The following is a 22,883-nucleotide window of genomic DNA, read 5'->3' on the forward strand; positions in this document are numbered from 1 at the left end:
TAGGGAGGTTTGCAGAGGGGCTCTCTCAGGTGATCCAGCAGATGGTGCTCGCTTGTGGAGATGTAAGCCAGAAGTAAGCTAGGGGTGCGGGCATCCCTGGCTCTGTGGGCTCTGGGTTGCCTGGACATCTGTCTTTGTGGGTACTAGCCAGTGGAATCACTGAGGCTATAACAGAGCCATGCAAAGAACACCTGTCAACGCCATCTCCGCCCCTCCCCCCACCAGCCTGCAATGTTTCCAAGGCCCCAATCCTGGGGCATCTCAAACCCAAGGCTGGCCTGCTTTCAGAGTAGTGAATACCAAGTGCTATGGTATTTTCTGACTTTTCTTAATTATGTCCTTCTGGAGAAGAATAAGGTCAGCCACGGTGACAGGCAAAACCAAGGACGTTGGGGTAGGTTTGTAGAGTGTGGTCGTGGCTGTGGCTTTCATTTTCCCTGGGGCAAAGAAGCCTGAGGCTGAGGTCAGAGCTTCCCAGCATCTAGATGCTGAGGCATATTGGGAAATGTCAGAAATTGCCACCCACACCTTGGCAAGGGAGAGAAGAGACTTAGAGGGCTTCACAGCGTGGGGACCATGGTGTGACATCAGGAAGAGTCTGCGCTTGGTTTCTGAGGGTTCAATAACAGTGTTGCTATTTTATTCTCACTCAGAGACTAACATTGAGTGCGGATGTGAAGAAGGTGAGAAAAGAAGCGATATGGACGTCAGAGGGAAGAAGAACCAAGCCAGAGGAAGGATTGTGTGTCTAAGGTTGGAAGAAGAGTCAGAGAGCCGTAGTTGAGCCATGGTAGCTGGAGGAGAGTAGGAGGTACCATTAGAAGGCACGGTTGAGTGAGGGGTCGGACTTGAGAACTGCCCTCACATCTTGCAAGAACTGTGTCTTTTATTTTGGATGAGCTAGGGAGACACTGGCACCGGAAAGCCGGTGCATGACGCATCAGGCTGATGCTTTTACAGGATGACTCCGGCTGGTGCGGTAGAACACACTGTAAGTGAGGGAAGAGAGTGGCAGGCAGGCGCCATGGGGTGATGGGGTAATGGGGTGGGGGCGTGGAGGTGGGGAGGCACCTGCAACACATCAAAGGAGAGGCGGGAGCTGAGCCTTTCTTCACTGGGTGGCCAGTACCAGAATCACCTTTAGGGCTCCTGAGAACACAGGTTGTCCCCCACCCCCATTCTAGTTGCTCCTCCTCTTAGTCTGGGGTGAGGCCCAGGAATTTGCATTTCTATAATTCCCTGGTGATGCAGCTGGTTTGGGAATCCCACCCAGGGGCCCTTTAAGATTTCCTTCACAGCACTGATGAAAACTTAGTTAGTAATTGCTGCTTCTAAACACTCAAGGAAGCTCTTTGTCATTCCTGTGTCCCTAGTGCCTCATGTTTGGCCCAGCAAAAATGTATGTATGTTGGGCACAGGCTTTTGGCCACACAGGATTAGCGAAGGAACTTGTCGAAAATTCCTCATTTGAACTGTTTGGTAGTGTTTGGTGATGAAACTCACAGAAGTGGTCACTAGAGCAAAGGGTTCGTTATACCAACCGTAATAACAGCAAGCATGGCGCATACCTGGTGTCTGGTCAGGTGTTTTATTTATAGCTTCTCCAATTAAGTCCTTGTAAAAGCCCTGCAAGTCAGGCCTTAGTGCTTCTGTTTTATAAATGAGGAAACCAAAGCTCAGAGAGTTAAATTTTCCCAAGGCCACACCATTGGTAAATACCAGAACCTAGCTTGGCTTGAATGACAGCTCTGGGATCATACTGTCTCAAGATGTCATTGGTCAAATGTGGACGTCTGAAAGGTCCTCTGGAAGCCTCAGCTTCTTTCCTTGGGGATTATTAGCTTGTTGCAAAATGTGGATGCTGTATCTTTCCCTTAAAGTAACACACCCCCTTCCTCCCAATCACCACCTGCCTTTTGTGTTTTTTCTTGAGTAGAGAGCCCTGTCCGCACAGCGGGTTTCCAGCCTCAGGTCTTTCCTGAAGGAGTCCTCGTTCCCTACAAGGTAGCAGTGGCCACAGCAGACTTCTGTGTTTTCCACCAGCCACTGATGGCATGCTTTTCATTCAGTTCATGCCCACTTCCCAGTCTCTTCCTGCAGGGCTATGGGCACTGTATTCCGTGCTGGGGAATTAAAGCTTGACAAATTGAGGCCAGCTTGTTTCCAAATGGAATCCAGCCCTCTCACTACAGGAGAGAGGGGGAAAACATCATGGTCCAACACTTCCCTCCCTCCTCAGCCTTTCTCTTCCTGCCCTGGCAGGGGATAAAAATAGCATCTCTTAGGACCTGAGTGTGGACGGGGCAACTGTGAGCTTGAAGCCGGGCAGGGCAGAGAGCAGCTGCTCTCCACAGGCATGGAGGGAGGCATGAGGTCAGTGTACAGGCTACAAGGATGGGATGACCCTGGTCCGGAGGAACTGAGGCGGAACACTTGGGAGCCAACCTGAGTGACAACTCTTGGTGTGAGCTTGGTTGTCATGGTAGGGAACTCCAACTCCCCAATATTCCTTTTCAGAGTCTCTGGCGCATATCAGAGATTCTTACTTAGCGTGTTTAGGGAACAAAGGCTTCTTAGAGCAAGCAATGAAATGAAAAACCACTTTGGTGTATGTGGAAGCATCCATGGACACAGACAGCAATTCATAGCATACATATACTGCATATTTCCGGGGAGGGGGGGAGCATGGACCACAGGTTAAAACCCCAGATGCTTGTTGACTTACAGCGAAGTAGAACTAGAATAAGAAATACAAATTCGTCACATATAAAAACAAGCTTGCTGGGCGTGGTGGCGCACCCTTTAATTGAGCACTTGGGAAGCAGAGGCAGGCGTATTTCTGTGAGTTTGAGGCCAGCCTGGTATGCAGATCAAGTTCCAGGCCGGCAAGGGCTACATAGTGAGACCCTGTCTCAAAAAAACCAAAACCCAAGCCCAAACAAAAGAACAAAAGCCAAGATATAAAATAAAAACAAGCTTACTAAAGTTTTGCCTAGGTCTTTCTGGAAAGAGTGGGGCATACAAATCCCAGGGAACAGACTCGCGAAGGTCAAGACTGACTTCTGATGATGGGATAAGGGAAGACTACTTACCCACGCCGTCTCACTAAACAAAACAGCATCCGAATGCACCCAAGACTTGGGGCGCATCTGGGGAAGAATGGAAGGACCAGAGGTTTACCATGGACCAATCAACCCCAGCAATCAACAATGTGGGCCAGGGACTGGCTATCTTTACAGAGGCTGCACCCAGAACCCTTCGCCTGGTCAGGTCACTTCATTATTTTTGGATTAACTTTGTTCCTCTTTATCTTATTTTCTTCATTCTTTGCACATTCCACACATGTAAACAACGTATGTTATTTATATCAACCAGGACTCGCTGCCCCTACCACGACTTCAAGTCTGCGACGACGCGGCGTGCACGCGCGCTCCAGACCCGGGCGCTTTCAGCCGGGCGGAGCGTGCGTGCGCGCCCTCGGTCACGCGCACGCGCGCGTCTCCGCCGGTAGCTCCCTCCCTCCCCCGCCCTCCCGTTCCCGGGCGGCCGGTCTGAAGCGGCGGCGCTATGAGCTGGCCGGCCGCCCCCGGCTCGGGGCTGTGAGGCGCTCGGGGCCGGGGTGCGCGGAGGCGCGGCGGGCGGCGGACGCTCCTGCTCGGCGGCGGCCATGCGCGCGGGCCGGGGCGACGTCCCAGGGACCGGCGGCCTGAGGGCCCCGCCGCCGCCGCTGCTGCTGCTGCTGCTGGCGCTGCTGCCCGCCGCCGCCCCACGGTCCCCGGCCCTGGCCGCCGCTCCTGCGGGGCCCAGCGTGAGCCTCTACCTGAGCGAGGACGAGGTGCGCCGGCTGCTCGGTGAGTGGCGCCGCTCCCGGGGCCTCGTGAGCCCGCGGTGCTGCCGCCCGCCCGCGCGCGCTCGCTCGCCCGCTCTCGCCGCAGCCTCTCTGCGCGTGTCACTCTAGGCCGCGGAGCTCCGGAGTCTCGGAGTCGGCGCTTCGGACTTGGGTGGCCGTCCCTTAGCTTGCTGTGGGTGGCCCAGAGGCCACGCTGCTGCGCGCGTGCTCTCTGGTTAGCGAGTGGGGCAAGGTGAGCCGGGCGCCCCGGGTGTGTGGCATCCTGCACACCTTAGGCCGACCGGACCTGCACCTTTGAGGCTGGGCTTGGGGGTCGTTGAGTGTGACCTGGGGCTGCAATTCCAGGCCACTCGCCTGCTCTGCAGACCCAGGAGCGAGAAGTTGGCTTTGGGTCGGTCGGTGGTTGCGTATACCTGGTTAGCTCCGTTGTGTGGGAGTCGGTTTGGAAAATGATTCCCCCCCTTCGTTTGGAACTTTGGATTCGGAAGGTCAGCCTTTCAAGGAAGGCCTGACCAGCCATCAGAAGGAAGTCTCTGGTTGTTGACCATACCCAACTTTCACCTTTTGTGCATTAAGGCAGTCCTCTTGGTCTCAGGGTGTGGCATTTCTGAGTGGAGTGTTGGAACTGAAAAGTTCGCCTCCTAAACATCCATTTCTGTCACTTTTATTTTAGTGGGCGCGCATTTTTCTCTCCCTCCTTCTCTCTCTTTCTCTCTCTCTGTGTGTGTGAGAGGAGTTTCTTCTCTCTCTCTCTCTTTCTCTGTGTGTGTGTGTGTCTGTCTGTCTGTCTGTCTGTCTGTCTGTCTGTCTCTCTGTCTCTCTCTCTCACAGGGATTCTGTGTAGCCCGGGCTGTTCTGGAACCCACTATGTAGACCAGGTTGGCCTCGAGCTCACAGGCCAGCCTGTTAGTGTGTTAGTGGAGTTTCTTGAGGTCTGTTGAGAGAGCTCAGCATCGGCATGAAATTGCTTTTAGCAGACTGTTTAGACTTTGCTGTACGTGTGGGTTCGTATTCTAACCAAAGAGGACTTGTGTTTTTGTAACGTCCTGTCTTAATCCTCCTTATAGTCTGAATTTCGTCTAGCAGAATTGAAACTGCATCTCAGTTGCTCTTGGAACATGGGAGAAGGGCTTAAGAAAAATGACGATTTGTAAAGCAACTCCTAGGCTAGGCATGCTGTTGTAAAGTGTTGTTGTTGAAAGAACTTACACAGTTGTGACTTTATCAACATGCACTTCCTCTTCTCCTGTCTCAGCCTGGATGGAAGTGGGGGACAAAAACAGCTAGCTGCACCCATGGACCGAGTGCTTACACGTATGTAGATATGCCGCACATTAGGAGCTTGCTTGCTTGCTTGATTTATTTATTTATTTATTTATTTATTTATTTATTTATTTATTTATTTATTTTTGTGTGTACCAGGATGTGTTTGTTGTGTGGAGGTCAGAGGACAATTTGTGGGAGTAGCTTGTCCCCTTCCACAATATGGGTCCTAGGACTTGAGCTCAGGTGATCCACTGTGACTTCTAGCACCTTTATCTGCTGAAGCCATCTTGCTGGGGAGCAGTGTAAACTTATACATGTTACTTCTTCTCAGTTTCTTGTTATCCAGTGGGGTAAGTGTCCCGGGAGATGAGGAAAGTGAGGCTTTAAATAACTTGCTTGAGGTGACATGGCTTATTTCATACATTACATATATAGTTTATGCCCACACAAAACAGTGTTTGCTGGCTGCAGACTAAGTTTAAGGCATGACGATATTGTGTATATAGAAGTTTGATGATGGCCTGTTAGAAAAGAGACCACTGCTCTTTAGTACTTGAAGTGATTCCTTTGTAGCCAGCAACTGATTTTCTTAGGATTGATGAGCTCTCGACTGTGCTCACTCTGGCGAGTGAGCAGTGTGTGATGTGGAGGTGGGGAGCTTGCCTCCTAGTTCTCTCTCATCCACCCTGAGGTATTATCTGCCAAGCAAACTGAGTTGACCTATTAGTGTAGCGTCTAAATCTTCATCTACCAGAGCTTGGGCCTCTTTCTGTCCCTTAATGTCACATTCAGAGGCGCTGCCTTTGAAGGATTCTCTGGCTTTGTCTGGGTGGCACAAAGTAAGAAGTGGGATGTCTGCAGGGTCTCCTGAACGTGGCTGTTATGGTGTGCACTACTTGGAATAGTGCGTTCCTACATATTTTCAAATGCTTACATGGTTGAATGCCTTCCAAAAGCTTAGATAAGCTAATCTTCATTTCAGAGCGTTTCTAAGACAGTGGGTTCAGAATGCCAAGTAAAAACTTAGACCTCAGTAGTGACAACTTTATATGTTGAACTAGCTGTGCTTGATAGAAGTGGTTTTAATTCAGTCACTACAAGCACACAGCAAAAAAAAAAAAAAAAAAAAAATCCAATAGCAAAAGAGGGCTTAACCCAGAAACTATCAGTACCCTCCCTGCCTTTGGCCCTTTTGTTCTGTGGGCCCCACTCCCCCAGTGGTCATAGTTCTCTCAGCTGTTCTGTTTATTTTTTCCTTGTTTTTCTTTTGAATTTCTACACCAGAGTGGAATGAGCATTTGTCTTCCAGAATCATTCCTATAAACCATACTCTCCAATGCAGTTTTTTTTAAAAAAAATCTTTAAATGATTTATTTTTGTTTCATGTGCATTCAAGTATATGAGAGTGATGGATCCCCTGGCACTAAAGTTACGGACAGTTGTGAGCTGCCACGTGGGATGCTGGGAATTGAACCTAGGTCCCTCTGGAAGAGCAGCCAGTGCTCTTAACCTCTGAACCCCTCCAGTGCATTTTAAAGCCAGAAGTCAGTATTGATAATTGCTGTATACAAATACATTGTCCTTGTCTGAATTGAATAGAAACTGGCCACTCCACCCCCACCCCATTTTTTGTTTCCCCAGGAGCAAAGAGCTGGATTTTGAGCTTTTCTGATTAGTCTTGCCTTGTGTCTGTGCCTGTATTCCCTCAGGTACGTGCTGAGTGCTTTTGATTCCCCGCTTCTCCCAGCCCTCCCTTCAGGTAGCATTTCAGGACATCTGTTAGTTCCATTGCATTGCTCCTAGTGATGTCGTGATGTACTGTCATCCACACTCTTGCTTCAGGCTGGGCAGTAGCACTTTGTGCCTCCTCCGCCCTCTTTTGGTCTCTTGTCCTCTGCTTTCTTGATTTGCTTTCCTTTGCTGATTGTGCATGTCCTCAGCACAGCCCTCAGAATGGTGGGGTGCATGGGGAAGAGAAGTTATTTGAGGCCCAACATGTCTGAACATTTTCATTTTATCCTCACACTTTGTAGGCAGTCTGACTGGCTTTAGAATTTTAGATTTTTGTTTATAATTCTTAACGGTGTTTTTTTCTTGTAAGAATTTCAAATAAAAGATCTGAAATCATTTTTAAACCTCCCACCCCCACCCCACACACAGTTTTTAGACTTTCAGAGTGTTTTCCTCTGGCATTCTAAAGTGTTTTGTGTGTTTGTTTGTTGAGACAGGGTTTCTCTGTAGCTTTGGAGCCTGTCCTGGAACTTGCTCTGTGGACCAGGCTGGCCTCGAACTCACAGAGATCTGCCTGGCTCTGCCTCCTGAGTGCTGGGATTAAAGTGTGTGCCACCACCGCCTGGCAGCATTCTGAAGTTTTATAAGCAAGCATTTGGGTTCATTTGTTAATCTGGATGCAAAGTCTTCCAATTTTGGGAGGGTCTGTTCACTTTTTAAAAATATTTATTTATTTTTTATTTATTATGTATACAATATTCTGTCTGTGTGTATGCCTGCAGGCCAGAAGAGGGCACCAGACCTCATTACAGATGGTTGTGAGCCACCATGTGGTTGCTGGGAATTGAACTCAGGACCTTTGGAAGAGCAGGCAATGCTCTTAACCTCTGAGCCATCTCTTCAGCCCTCTGTTCACTTTTTAAATAATATCCTATGCCTTATTTTTTCCCATATATTTTTTTCTGAGATGGCTGTCCTGTGTCTATTGAGTCTCCAAGTTGATCTTGAAGTTTTCTTATCTTACCTTTTATTTCTTTGTAATGAAGCTAGTAGACAGAGAGTTTTCTTTTTCATTTAAAAAATATTTGTAAGTTTTAGGATTTTTGTTCTCTATATTTCATTGTGTCTTATGAGTGTGTCATCCTCATTTTTCTCAGAGGTGTGTATTTTTTTTTTTTTTTTGGCCTTTCTGTTTCAGTTCTGTTTATGGTCATAGATGGATGATCCTTGGCTTTGTTAGTAGGAGTGAGATGCTGGGATTGACAGGAGAGATGTGGATGAATCCTGATGCCTCCTGGGATTGACAGGAGAGATGTGGATGGGTCCTGATGTCTGCTGCAGTACAGATGGACTTTGTGCTGGAAGCCTGTCCAAAACACCAGCGTTTGTATCCAATTAGGGTTCTGCTCAGTGTCGGTAAAGAAGCCTTTGGAAACTTCCTGTCTCTGGAATGCTGGGTGATAAATCAGCTGTCAGGATTTGGACTACCTGGCTGGGGGAGGAATGGAAGTTATCACCCTTTGGGTTATAGGCTTTGACTACTGGCTATAAAATCCCCTCCCTTTTGGCTCTATTTCCTTGACCTTGGGTCTCCTGCTGAACCTGGGGACCTGCAGCTTTGAGTATTTGCAGAGTGGCTCCTTCCTTGTAAGTCCTGACTTCCGGGCAGCCTTTGGTACCTCCTAGGTACACATCTAGAACTGAGCCTTTGAGGGATCATGAGGTTGTGATCTCCTCTACCTGCTTTCCATCAGCAAAAGTTTGCTAAAATATATGATATTTTCCTCTTCCTATCTTGGCTTGATATATGCGGTTCCTTTACTGTCTAAAGCCTTGAGACGTTCTTAGCTGTGTAATGGCAGCTAAGCTTGGTCCTTACTGAAGATGACTTGTGGCAGTTGTTTTGTAGGGAGTGCTGCTGATGTGTGGAAGTCCTTTGCCTGTGTCAAATACATCGTCCTCATAGGTGTGTACTGCCACTTTCACCCTGTACACAGGGGCTGCTGAAACAAGATCCCACAAACTGAAGTGCTTAGAAGCAACAGAAATGTATTTTTCACAGTTCTGGTTGCTGGGAATGCCACTATCAAAGTGCTGGTGGGTAGGTTTCTGGTGAGGGCTTTCTTTCTGCTTCGTAGATATCCACAGCGAGAGTGTGGAGTGGGCTCTGTGGCCTTCATTACCGGGGCACTAGTCCCACTCACATCGTCCTGACCTAGTCCCCTCCAGAGGCCCTGCTTACCTCACCTGGAGTTTAGAATCGTAACGTGAATTCTGATGCAGGGGGAGGTTTTTACCTTAGCACTGATGAAACAGGCTTGTATTGGGTCCTTAGTCTATGCCCTTTGCATGTGGTCCTGGTGGAAGTCCGCTTTTTCTGAAGACTTACCAGCTCTTGCGGGGGTGGAGGGGGTGGGGGTTAATCCCATGTCACATGAGGCCCTGCCTATGGCTCTTAATACTGTCCTTAACAGACTACAATACTGGCTATCAGTGCCCACATTTTAACTGTGAGGACCTTGATTCAGGGTGTTGTGGACATTGAGAAAGCGAGGCCTTGACTCAGTTGTCCCTGCTGCTTCCGTCAGTCCTGTAAGAGCTGCAGTTGAGCCAGATCTTAAGCAGTTTGTGGTCCTGGTTACTGTCAGTGTCCTCCTAGGTTTGCTGCCATAGCCCTGTGTTCTGTAACTGCTGGAGCAGTGCCAGAGGTTTTGGGAATACGATGCTAGTGGGTAGGAAGTCATGGTGACAGTGATGACTGTGACAGGGAGTTGTGGTCCATAGGAGTGCATAGGGGTGAAGACAGCACCTGAGAGAATGGACCAGTTAAACATTTCCTCAGGATACCTTGCTTCTCCTTTCACACTGAATAGCTTCTGGGAGAGCCATGCTTGTTCACATTTCATTTAAAAGTCAGTTCACACTGGTTTTAGACCCTTGCTCTTCAGAGCAGTCTAGGGAAAGAAAATTGAAACCAAATCAAGTATTATGTATTGTAGAGCTAGTGACTAAAAATGATTAGATTCCTCTTCTTGAGCTGAGGATTTTGTTGGGGGATTTTTCCATGTAAAGAGTTCCATTTGGGATTGATACATTATTGGAGGAGTGATCCCTTTTGACTGTGATTGATAGGGCTAAGTGATGGGCAGGGTTGCTTTCCACTGTGGTTGATGTTTATTTGTAGGGAGAGGAAAGAGAGGCTTGGAGCATTTGGGGAAGGGAACCCAGGAAAGAAATCATTTACATCTCATCTCAAGGCTAAGCTGGGCAGGCAGAAGAGAGAAAAAAGAAGCACTGAAGCCAGGCGGAGAGGGTGGCATGGGGTGTGTAGGCAGATGTGTGTGAAATACAGAACTCAGAAGTGGCTGGGATGAGAACAGGGAGCAAAGAAGAGACAAGGACAACTGTTAGGTTTTTGGATGGTGGATTAGGGATTAGAAAGGGAAAGCTGTTGAAGCATTTGGGCAGCACTCCAGACGTGGAGGCAGGAAGATCAGGACTTCCAGGCCAGACTCTTGACCCCACCCCCACCCTCCACCCCTTTGCCAAACAAAACAATAAAACCCAGCCAACAAAACAAATCACTCCAAAACAAGTTAAGCAGAATTTAGGAAAAGGAGCATGTAGTCAGTACTGGGTTATAGAAAAGATAACGTGTGGCCCCTTGGTCATAGTTAAGACACCTGTCATGGTTCGTGGGTTGGGGGAACAGGTAAAGAGGTGGGGTGGGTTTATTGCAAAGAATTGGGAGGCTTAAAGGAAGGAGACCTTGGGGCTAAAGAGAAGGTCTTCTTCAGAGTCCGTGGTTTAGATTTGGGTGTCTTTATGGGAAAGTCAGTTGAGGAAAAAGAAAACTGATGAGCCAATTATTCTTCCCGGCCAGACTTTCTTCCAAAATCTGAGGCTAAATTCTGGTTGGGGAGGGAGGGCTGATGTCCTCCGTGCTGGTAGGACTGGCACAACCTGCCACAGGGCAGCTTTGGCGGGAGTGGGTTAGCATCCTGAAGTGAACCCTTAACCCTAGGCGTTACGTTGGGGTTGGTGGTATTGGCACAGCTTAGTCCGAGCCCATGTGTTCTTCATTGGGAGAGCGGGGCTGAGACATTGTGCAATTGTGGGTTTGAATTTCTTTCCCCATTGCACATATGGAGGAAAATTCTATCCAATTATGGCTAAACTTGTCCCCTGTGAGTCACATCCTGAGTTAATGAGTGAATTCTGAAGGTGCTGCCTAAAATGCTGCTTGGGTTTTAAGGTTCACTTCAAGAGTAAATGGAAGGTGCCCATTTCTTTCCTCGAGCACTTGGAATTGAGACATTGTCAAGCATCGCTTTAGTTTTTGCTGGCATTATGTCACTGTCTTACAGATCTCGCCAGTCTGAGAGATAAGAATATCCTGTACTTGAGACCAAACCAATAAGTTACTCTGAAATTATAGTGGAGATACACTTTTTTTGTGTGTTATTCTTGTTGATGTATGCTCTAATCTAGATGTTACCTAGCAGCATTCCCTTGTGTAGGACTTCCTAAAACGTTCCTTGCCAAAACACATTTGTGTAGGGCCGAGTTGTGTAGTAAGTGCTTTCTGAACAGTTTATTTTGCTGCTCCCAGCAATGACAATGCTGAGTAACAGTCGTTCTTACATTTTAAGCTGGAATAAAATGCACACAGCTCCTCACTTGGGAGATGCCTGTAACCTAGAGAGAGCAAACACATCTTACACATGCCAGGTACTTCACACACGTTCTTCAGCAACACCAGAACTATTTATTTATTTATTAAAGCTTTATTATGTATATAGTGTTCTGCCTATTTGTATGTCTGCAAGCCAGAAGAGAGCACCAGATCTCATTACAGATGGTTGTGAGCCACCAACCATGTGGGTGCTGGGAATTGAACTCAGAACCTCTGGTAGAGCAGCCAGTGTTCTTAACCTCTGAGCCATCTCTCCAGCCCCTATTGGTTACTTTTTAAACAGATACAACCAAGATTCAGGAAAATTACACAATTTGCGGTCTCTGATGTGAGCAGTTACGCAGCTCTGAAGTGCACTCTTTCTACCCTGTGGCTGGGAAGGTTATCAGTCTGTTTGATGCTTACTGAAATTCAGCTGGGGAGCTGCAACAACCTGCAGATTCCTAGATGTACGAACTGGTGTAGCGATCTGAATTTCTGATCCTCCTGGCTTACCTCCCTCCCGTCAAAGCTCTGGCATTCCAGGTGTCCACCATACCTGGTTCATGTGGTGCTAGAGATCAAGCCCGGTCTTCATGAATGCCAGGTAGATGCTGTGTCTGCTGAGCCAGGCCCTCAGTTCCATAGTTGGTCTGAGTTGGAGCTCAGAAGAGTCAACCTTGACTTGAATGCTCTGCCTCATTGACTATAAGATGCACAGCTTGTAACACTTTCAGTTGTCTTTCAGTTCTTGGGAATCATCAGTTAGTAGACTGTTTTCCACTGGTGATATACTTCAGATAGTGACACAGGCTGTTATCAAGAGGTGATACTGAGCCGGGCGGTGGTGGCACACGCCTTTAATCCCAGCACTCGGGAGACAGAGGCAGGGGAGATCTCTGTGAGTTCGAGGTCAGCCTGGTCTACAAGAGCTAGTTCCAGGACAGGAACCAAAAACTAAGGAGAAACCCTGTCTCGAAAAATCAAAAAAATNAAAAAAAAAAAAAAAAAAAAAAAAAAAAAAAAAAGTGATACTGTAGCAACGCAACCTGCTGGAGTCTAAACTCAGGTTCTTACTCTTGTAGCAAGCCTGTTACCAACTGAGCATCTCCTCAGCCTGCCTACCTGCCTTTCTTTTCCTTATTTATGTTTTTGCTCTTGTTGGTTTTAGACAGACACTTGTTCTATGATGTAGGCTGGCCTTGAACATATGATCCTCCTTCATTTTCCTACATGCTGGAATTGTAGGTATGTGCCAGCATGCCTGGCTGCTGAACATTTATGTAGTCCTTTAAAAATGCTTGGATTTTGTTCTGGGACGCAGTTAAATTACTCGGAAACAGTTTGAGTCTTCTGGATGTTGCTTATAAGTTTTGTTGGATGGGACAAAACAGTACAAAGTAAACAGGCTCGTTATTCCTTACCAGTGAGTCAAGACACTTCTGTATTTATCCCCACAAACCGTGAAGCATGAGGTCCTCCAGTCTGGCTGGTGAGAGTGGGTCCAGAATCCAAGTGCTGGGAACAGTCACTTTTAAACTTTCTCTGCCCTTGAATGACTTCCTTATATGCATGCCCCATCAGGACACTGGAACTCAACCTTCCAGACCTTGAATTTCTTACCTTGTTTAGCTCTCCTTTCTAGTAATTGTTTTGTGAACCATATCTCTAGAATCTTATCTTTCTGGATTTTGACATTTTTTAAACATATTACTATCTTTTGATTTTTTTGTTTTGTTTTGTTTCTGGAGACAACTCAAGCTGTAGCTTAGGCTGGCTTCTCAAACTCACAGCAACCCTCTTGCCTTCACCTCTTGTGTACCTGGGTTACAGGTGTATGCTACAAGCTTAGTTTACCTTTGTTGCCTCAGTTTCTTCCTCAGCCCTGTCTGTCTGTCTGTCTGTCTGTCTGTCTATCTCCATCCATCCATCCGTCTATTTATCTGTGTGCATGCACATGCCACAATATTCATGTGGACAACTTTGAGGAGCCAATTCTCTCTTTCAGCCATGTGGGTTTTGTCAGACTCTGTGATGAACCATCTTCCTCCCTCCCTCCTCTGCACTGTAACCTTAGAACTCACCTACTTGTGGTCTTTGTTTGGGGATCACTGTTGCCTGGTAACAGTGATTTTAAACTAGTGAGTCAGTTGTGTCCAGTCTTGATTATTTCAGATGAGAGGATCAATGTAGCTCCTGCTGCTCTAATTAAATGCTTATTGTTTGTGTCTCCCTATGGTTAATTCCTTAATAATCGACTAGAGGAAGGAAGTAATCTGCTAAAAGAAGCAATGTGTAAGGTTCGGGTCTGTTTGTGCATGCACACTTGTGAGCAGATGAGTATTGGGTTGGGAGTTCACGTTTGAGTGTCAGTTCCATCCCTTTTTTCACTCTGTGGGTGGCCATGTGTGGTCGCTAATCTTGGTGGTCAGCTTGACAGACCTGGAAAGAGGGAGCCTCAATTAAAGAATTGCTCCCATCAGATTGTCCTGTGTACATATTTGTGGGGCATTTTCTTGATGACGTAGCAGGGCCTAGCCCATTGTGGGTAGTGCCATCTCTGAGCAGGTGGCGGCGGCTCATGTCTTTAATCCCAGCACTCAGTAGGCAGAGTCAGGCAGATCTCTGAGGAGTGGTCCACAGAGTAAGTTTCATAGAGACATCCTGTCTTAGAAACAGAAGCTGTCCAGCATGAGCTAGTGAGTGAGCCAGCAAGTGTAGGAGAGTTTCTGCATCTCGGGGTCCTGCTTCACTCCCCTCATTGATTGTATAAACTGAAACCAGTCTCCTTCCTCAGGTTGCTTTGCTGTATCACAGCAGCAAAAACGCGTGCTGAAGCAGTGTGTGGCCAGTGTTCTGAGTGTGCCTTTGCGTATGTGAGAAGGGTTGCTCCTAATACAGGTGCTGCCATGCATTTGAACATGCTGCGTGAGCTTCAGAACAGTCTATTTTAGTCCCTGGTGGGGGTTTCAGCATCTTTGTGTTATAAACAAATATCCAAACATTTCAGGCTGCTTCATTTCTGGTTGGGCCCCACCAATGAGGGTAGGCTGGTGCATCTATTCTGTTATGAGAAAGGGCTTGGAATAAGCTGCAGGAGACAGAGAAAGAACCTATTGATCATCCCAGGAGGAGCAGGTAAGTGCAACCCCTGAGCTCCTTTCGGCTACAAGAAGAAATACTGTATGCGACCTGCTGTCTGAGGCACAGCCCACTGGAGTGGCTACTGTCTGCCACTACTTGAACAGACCAAGCCTCAGGTTACTGAACCATATAGATGGTTGGTTTCTTACCTTCAGTAGCACTCAGTATTCACTTACATGTGTAACATGACCTTATTTTATGTTCCTGGGGTATATTTTTAGTGAAAACAAATAAGAAACCTGTCCTTGTAGAACTAACTTTTGACAGAGAGCTCTGTGATTTGCCTTTTAAAAAATTCCTATAGCTTTGGAGTTGAATTCCTGAGATTAGCACTCTGCTGCTTGTTGCTGGCAGGGAGAAGTGATGCCTGTGAGTTCCCTGTGTTTTGTGATATCAGCCTAGATTAGCGGGCAGGTCTGAGTGGCTCCGGCCTCAGTGTGCTCCTGCTAGGAGTAGCTGTGCAAGAAGTTGGGCATTGCTATCGTGAAGCACGGGGTACAAGTCTCCATCTCTGATGTGTCAGTGGTGTATGTGTGGGCTGCTCAAATCACTTTCTTATTTTAAGTCAGGGAACAAGGTAGGTGTTGGTGAAGGCCACTTGTTCGTTCCTGGCTGCCCAGACCACGAAATAATCACTCAGAAACTCTATTATTTGCAATACTGTTTGGCCAATAGCTTAAGTATATTTCTGGCTAACTCTTATATCTTAAATCAACCCATTTCTATTAATCTGTGTATTGCCACGTGGCTGTGGCTTACTGGAAAGATTCCTGTGTGTTTGTGTCCTGTGGGCTGCTACACGGCTTCTCTCTGACTCTACCTACTCTCTCTTTATATCTCTTTGAGTCTAACAGAGTAAAGCCATTTACCAAAAGCAGCTTCTTTATTAACCAATGGCAATAAAACATACATCACCTCCCATATCATGTAGGTGGACTTTTCCTTCCCACCCGCCAGTTTCAAAATAACCGACCTGAAGACTCAATATTAATTATAAATGCTTGGCTGATAGCTCAGGCTTATTACTAACTAGTTCTTATAACGTAAATTCGCCCATTTCCTTTAATTTACTTTCTGCCATGTTGGGTTACCTCTTTTTCATCTTGCACCTTCTGTTTTCTCTTTGTGTCTCTCTGGCAACTCCTCTGACTCTTTGCTTCTTCTCAGTGTCCTTAGTCTGGTTTTCCCACCTAACCTTACCCTGTCTAGCTATTGGCCAGTCAGTTTCTTTATTGAACCAATCACAGTGTAATTTACACAGTGTCCAGAGCAATAAATACCAAATTATTGTCTAGATACTGGGATTCTGGCTCCGTGGCAGGGAGGTTATGTTTTATGTTTTAATACTGGAACAAGTGAAAGAGATTTGGGAAGTACCTTTTACACTCTCGGCTAATGTACAAATCACATTGAATCACATTTTTTAAGGAAATTCTTTTGTACATTTTTCTTTGACCTATATTTTTATTGGGAGTGATTTTTTTTTTAATTGAAAGCCTTAGCCATTTTCTACAGTATTTGCTGATGGGGGAAGGTAAGGTGCCAATGCATCTATCTGAGATCAAATGACCTTATTCTTCCTCCAAGTGCACATGACTCCCTCCAGAGCACTAGCAGAGACAAAGCAGAACACAGCTTTTGTGATCGATGGCTTTGAGTTTCTGTGATCAGGTATTACAGAATTACCATGGATTTGTGGATACAGGTCTTAGTCTGAAGGAGGTAGCCTGAAATAAAAGGGGTGCAAAGTGAGGGCATAGTGATCTTTTATTAATCTTAGATTTCTTTTTTAAGTACCATCCTTGCCTTGTATCCTCTGTGTGCAACTATACACTGTGAACTCAATTCTGCCAAGATATTTAAGGTTGGAAGAGAAGTAAATGAAGCAGATACTGAGTGTGGCGGAGTAGTACATTATAATTCTCAGTTTTCATGGTTTGTGTTTGAATAGCCACAAGGTTTGAAGACTGTGCACATTTTTAATTATGGAAAAAAACACAAAAAGCTCCTTCCCTGCCATTAGATGTTGGCATTTCTCTCAGTGAGCTACCATGTGTGTGCTGGAAACTAAACTCAGAACTTTCTGGAAGAGCAACCAGTGTGTTTAACCGCTGAGCCATCTCTCTAGCCCTGGCAATCTGCTCTGTGTAGTTAAATATTCTCAACAATTTTTTTGGCTGTACTTTAGGTGTAACTAGATTTACTAAATTTTGATGAACAAACTTACTTATTTTATTTTTTGTTGTTGTTGTTTTTGTTTTCTTTGTGTAGTCTTAGCTGTCCTGGAACTAGCTCTGTGGTCCAGACTGGCCTTGAATTTACAGAGAGTGCAAGGATTAAGTTGTGCACCACCACTGTCCAGCAAACTTACTTATTTTCAGTTTATTAGTTTACATAAATTAGAAACATTAGAAATAAGAGCCGTTCATTTTTATTTTGCATTAATAGGTTTATTTAGTGGTTTGAAATTCATTGATTACTTTTCTCTGATTAGACCTTAAAGATTGTCTTGGTTTCATGAACTTTTTTAAAGTTTTGATTGATATGTAGGAATTATGGATGATATCATAGAATACTTATGTTTTGGCTGACATCTGGAAACAACTGGTGATGTCATAAAATTACAAAATTTTTCAGTGAACGGGGATTAATATCATCTGGATGGCTCAGGAATTGAGTGCCAGAGGCCACTCAGCTACTTAGTCTCAGAGCCAGGAAAAGAAGTCCGCACCATAGTGATGCTTTAGTTCCATCTCCAGTTACTTCTGGTTTCTTATTTTAATTGATTCCTGACATTTTTTTAAAAATAACTTTTCCTTAAAATCCCATCTTTGATGTAGTTGATTTTTCTCAACAGCCAGCTATCCATGCATCTGATGTTGAATGCTGCAAGCGCGCTAGGTAGAAGAGGTTGCCTGCCATGCGAGCAGCTCGTAGAATGCATCTGTCAAGTGCTGTAATGATGGCACTCTTCATAAAGGGAGATTTCTTCACTGAGGTGCCGCTTGCCCACAGAATGGCAGCGTTGGGAAACCTGTAGTTACCTGTCAGGATCACTTGGAAAAGATTTACTTGGTGGATTATTAGATTCTGTACAGTTGAGCAGGTCACCCTGGAATTAAATTTGGGACTTAGCACTGTATAGTGAAAAGCCTAGTTTTCTTGATAGGGTCATGAGAGTTTTGCAGGAATAACTTAGGTTCTACAGCATCAAATATGGGTTATTTAAAAATCAAATTATGAACAAATGTTACCCTTTCTTAGGAGAAATCATTATCCCTACTTTGCTGGAATTGGCAGCAAGAAGCTAAGTTTGGCTACTGTAGTTGAGCCACTGAAACATTTATCCTAAGTCAGAATGGCAATATTCTGTGCATTCCGATGCCAAAATGCTGCCTAATCAGTTCATGGCCGGTGGCATTTGCCTTGTCTACCTCCACAGAGCCCCTTTCTACTGTGCCTGTTCTGCTTTCCCTGTTTTGTTCCCTCTTCTCTGGCCCTCCTCCTTCATATGGTGGAGTTGAGTTCTTGAGTCTCCTATGAGTCTTCATAGTGCTGCTCATTTTCAAAAATCTGCCTGCCTGCCTATTGTGTGTGTGTGTGTGTGTGTGCGCGCGCGCGCGCGCGCGCGGGAATTGTTTCTCTCCGCTGTGTGGCTTTTGGGGATCGAACTCAGGTCAGGTCATTGTTGGTGGCAGGTAACTTTACTGGCTAAAGGTTTCCACTGACCGTGTTCTATAAATTTATCTAAGTGGATTCACACACAGTGTGGTGTTTCATCTGACTAGTTTCATGTAGCACAAAATTGTGGAGGTTCACATATATCTTTTCATTCTGTTTTTATACCACAGTTTGCTCTTCATCTGTTTGTGGACTTTTGAGTTGTTTGCACATTTTGGCTGTTATGAATAATGGTGCTGAGAACATGCAAGTACCCAATTGGATACATGTTCGAGTTAGATATATACTTAGAATAGAATCATGAATCATCTGGTAACACTGTTTAACTTTTTGAGGCACTGCTGGAATATTTTCAGTGGCTGACTGTTTTACATTCCTACCAAAACTGCAGTGGTCCTGCTTCTCTATATCTTTGCCAACTCTTGAAAATTTCTGCTTTTTTTGGTTGTGGTTATTCTGGGTAGTATGAAGTACCTCGTTTTCGTTTTGACTTCTGTTACCCTAGTATTGAATAATGTGGAGCATCTTTTCATGTGGTTATTTTATGTCTTCTCTGGAGAAATGGGTGTTCAAGTCCCTTGTCCACTTTTAGATTGGACTGGTGTTCTGCTCTTTTGGTTTAAATGGCTGCCCTTATGCTAGAACCATACTACTCTTATTTCTTAAAACTTTTTGAGGGGCTGGAGAGATGGCTCAGAGGTTAAGAGCATTGCTGTTCTTCCAAAGGTCCTGAGTTCAATTCCCAGCAACCACATGGTGGCTAACAGCCATCTGTAATGGGGTCTGGTGCCCTCTTCTGACCTGCAGGCATACACACAGACAGAATATTGTATACATAATAAATAAATATTAAAAAAAATTTGAGATTATAATCACAATAATAGCCTTTTGTTGAATTGTGAACCTTTTTTATATATCCAGAATTCTAGACCTTTACCAGGTGTGAATTGCAGGTATCATCTTCCATTATATGAGTTGTCCTCTTTGTAATAGTGCAATTTTCCTTTCTTTCTTTCTTTCTTTCTTTCTTTCTTTCTTTCTTTCTTTCTTTTTTGCATAGAACTTTAAAAACTTTATGAACTGGTGTGTCTGCTTTTGTCATCCATTGCTTGTGCTTTGGTATCCTGTCTTAGGTTACCAGAGCTGGAGAGATGGTTCAGAGGTTAAGAGCACTGGTTGCTCCTCCAGAGGTCCTGAGTTCAATTCCCAGCAACTACATGGTGGCTCATAACCATCTGTAATGAGATCTGGTGCCCTCCTCTGGCTTTCGGACATTCATGCAGGCAGAACACTGTATACATAATAAATAAGTAAATCTTTTAGAAAACCTGTTACCAAATCCAATGTTATGAAGATATGTCTCAGTTTTTTCTATGTGCTTTTTGTTTTTAAGTCGTATATTTAGGTCATTGATCTATTTTGAATTAATCTTTATATGTGGTATGAGGTAGGGGTCCAGTTTCATTCTTCTGTCTCACTGTTATTTGCTGAAGGAAAATAGTCTTTCTCTGGCAAATGATCTTGGTACCCTTACCAAAACTTGAGTCTTAAGAACTTTATTTCTGGCCTCAATTCTGTTCTTTTGGTTTCAATGACTGCCCTTATTATAACCATACTATGTTTAAAAGTTTTTGAGATTATAATTACATTATTTCTGCCTTCCTTTCCTCTCCCTTAGCCTTCCATATAACCCTCCTTCCTCTCTTTCAAATTCATGGTCTCTGTTTTCATTTTGTGTTTGTGTGTTCCTAAATACATAAATACAGCCTGATCAGTCTGTATAATATTACTTTTATGTATGTTTTCAGGACTGACCATTTGGTATTGAATAACTGGTTGGTATGCTTGTCCCTGGGGAAGACTAATTCTCTGGCTCTTAGCATTCCTTAGTTGCTTATAGTTTGTATAGAGTTGAGGCCTCATCAGCTTTCTCTCATCCACTTTAGATGTCTGTTGTCCTCGTTCAACTGATGTTTAAGCAGCCATGTTGGTGAGCCTTTATGGGTGTAGCTTCTAACATTCTCCTAGCCAACTTCCTGTTCCTCTTGTTCTTAACAGTCTTTCTTTCCCTCCTTCCTGTCTTCCACAATGATCCCTGAGCCTTAGTTGCAGTTGTGTTGTGTGTGTGTACATACGTTCATATATACATGCATATATATGTATGTATGCATATATATTTATATATGGGACTGGGCTTCACAACTCTGCATTTTGATTGATGTGGCTTTCTGTAATGGTCTCTTTCTGTTATAAAACAGAAGTTTCCTCAGTGAAGGACTTATCTGTGGGTGTTGGGATAAATATTTGGAATATAGTTAGGGATTATGCTGGTTTAGTAAAGTGGCAGTTGTAGGTTCTCCTCCAAGACCCATGACTTCACCAGCCCTGGTAGTTGGCTTGGTTTCCAGTGCCAGGCATGATTTCCCTCATGTTGAGCAGGTCTTACATCTAATTAGAGAGCGTTGGTTACCACCAAGGTGTGTGTGCCACTACTGCACTGTCTTGATCTGAGTCACTTTGTAGTGAGTTCTGAAACTGAAATGTCAGTCTTCTATGTATGTGCCTTTTGACTATTTGGAGCAGCTTTGCAATTCCATATCTGTTTGAGGATCTGCTTTCCTATTTCTGCATAAAAGGCAGGTGGAATTTTGATAGAGATTGCGCTGACTTTATGCTTGGATTATATTGCCGTCTGACTAAGCCTGTTGTCTCCCCAACCATAGACACGGGATGTTTTTCTGTTCTTACAGTGTTTTGTATTTTTAACTTAGTCTTTTATTTCTTTGGTTTCATTGCTTCCTAAGTAGTTTATCCTTTGAGATGTGGCTGTAAATGGAATTGGTTTCTTACTTTTCCTTTGGAATCATTCTTTGAGGAACTGCTCTTACCCTGCATTCTGTCTTTCCTTCTGTTGTTTTGCTCCAGGGTGGTGACTGGGAATCCTCCTCTCTTTTGTAGTATGATTGTTATTTTATGTGAACTTATGCCCATTAGTATTGGAATCAAAAGACCTCTACAAAGTGATCCCCAAAGACTTTATTCTCTAAGACCAAATTTCTTTATTGACTTTTCTTTATCTTCCCAAAATATCAGAACCTATTCTGATTTTCTTTCAGCTATTTCTCTTTGGATCACGATGGTCCTGGTTTCCCCGGATTCTTTTCTAAAGGTACATGTTGGAGTAACTAATCTTTAGACTCATCCTCTTCTTGTTCTGACCTAGCTCTGAGCCTTCCTTCCACTACCTTTCCTTGTTCCTGATCTTATAGCATTCCTGTACTTTGGGCTTGCCGTGAAACTGGCTCACTGATGTATTGTGGAATGTGTTATTTTCCTCTCTGCCTCAACACTACTCCTCAGTGTCCATTTGAGTTGGTAGATGCATGCCCCACCATTCTCTATAGTTATATCTGCCAGCCCCTATCCCTGAGCTCAGTCTGCATTTAATTACTGTGGTTACAGTCGAAGCATTGATAATTGGTAGCAGTTGGAAAGGGATAGATTGTATTATCTTCACTTGCCTTTTTTTCCCCTTTGAGTATATAATGGGAAAGGAAAGAAAAAGATTAAATCCAGAAATATAAAGTATGTTACTTCCCATAAATTTAATATTTGTCAGAAAAATTAAGATAAAATTGTTTAAAATTCTTTTTATTTTCCTAATTTTATTTCCTGGATGTCGGTGCAAAACATTGTCTTTATTGACCATTTGGAAAATACATGGTCATAAAGAAGAAAAAGAAAAATAATAAACATTCATTGCCACGTTTGGTAAATAATCTTTCTAGCCTTTTTTCCTGCATTTTTGTTTTTCTTTATGTGGGTGAGCACTTTGAAGGTGAGGAATGCTGGCAGACTCATGACCTCCACGTGCTTTCTGTCGCTCTGCCTTCTTCTCACCCACTGCCCACCAGTTGTGGCCTGTGCATTTCCTGCCTTAAGAAGTTGATTGTACATTTCTTTATAACTGATAACTTTTTAAATGAGGGGAGAATTGCTATTTTATAGCTATGGGAAGGGATGTGGCACCAGTGTGGGGGTCGGAGAACAGCTCTCAGGGGTTTCATCTTCCACTGTGGGATCTGGGCACTGAATTTAGCTGACGAGGCTTGTTCAGCAAGTACTTTTACGCACTTGGCCATCTTGTCAGCACCATGTTTTGTTTTATTTGTGAACACTGTTCTATGTAACCCAGACTAACTAAAAACTTCTGAAGTAGCTGAGATGCCTTGAACTCCTGCTGCCTCCACACCCCAATTGCTAGAATTACTGTTGAGTCACCAGCCTGGCTGCTGATAACTTCATACAACTGTCTTGTGGGTGATGTGAGAGGACATGGTTTCAATAATGTACCGTCTTGATGTGTGCCTTAATTATGGCTATACTGATTATAGATGTGCATGTTTTCTGTTCTCTGTATACTAATTTCATACCCCAGTTGTACTTAACATTGCGTTCTCTATATGTTTAGAAATGCTTTACATTAAAAAATTGATTGATTGATTGGTTGATGTGTATGCTTGCTTGTCTGTATAT

The 22,883-nt window shown here is 44.6% G+C and overlaps 1 protein-coding gene across 3 annotated transcripts in view; it reads left to right on the forward strand.

Moving 5' to 3' along the window:
- The first annotated feature begins 3,514 nt into the window (after positions 1 to 3,514).
- Ryk (receptor like tyrosine kinase) overlaps positions 3,515 to 22,883 on the forward strand; it is a 76,193-nt gene continuing 56,824 nt past the window's right edge. For 2 of the 3 annotated variants that reach the window (XM_050139593.1, XM_050139594.1), the window contains exon 1: positions 3,515 to 3,851. In XM_050139593.1, coding sequence (XP_049995550.1) covers positions 3,668 to 3,851 — 184 coding nt within the window. In that variant the 5' untranslated portion in view covers positions 3,515 to 3,667. Of the gene's footprint in view, positions 3,852 to 4,063; positions 4,083 to 22,883 lie in introns of those variants that run through there. The other variant, XM_050139595.1, reaches the window with a different exon arrangement.

This window comes from Alexandromys fortis, unplaced genomic scaffold (genome assembly GCF_014885135.2).
Source record: "Alexandromys fortis isolate MF-2015 unplaced genomic scaffold, M_Fortis_MF-2015_v1.1 scaffold_36, whole genome shotgun sequence".
NCBI classification, from domain to species: Eukaryota; Metazoa; Chordata; class Mammalia; order Rodentia; family Cricetidae; genus Alexandromys; species Alexandromys fortis.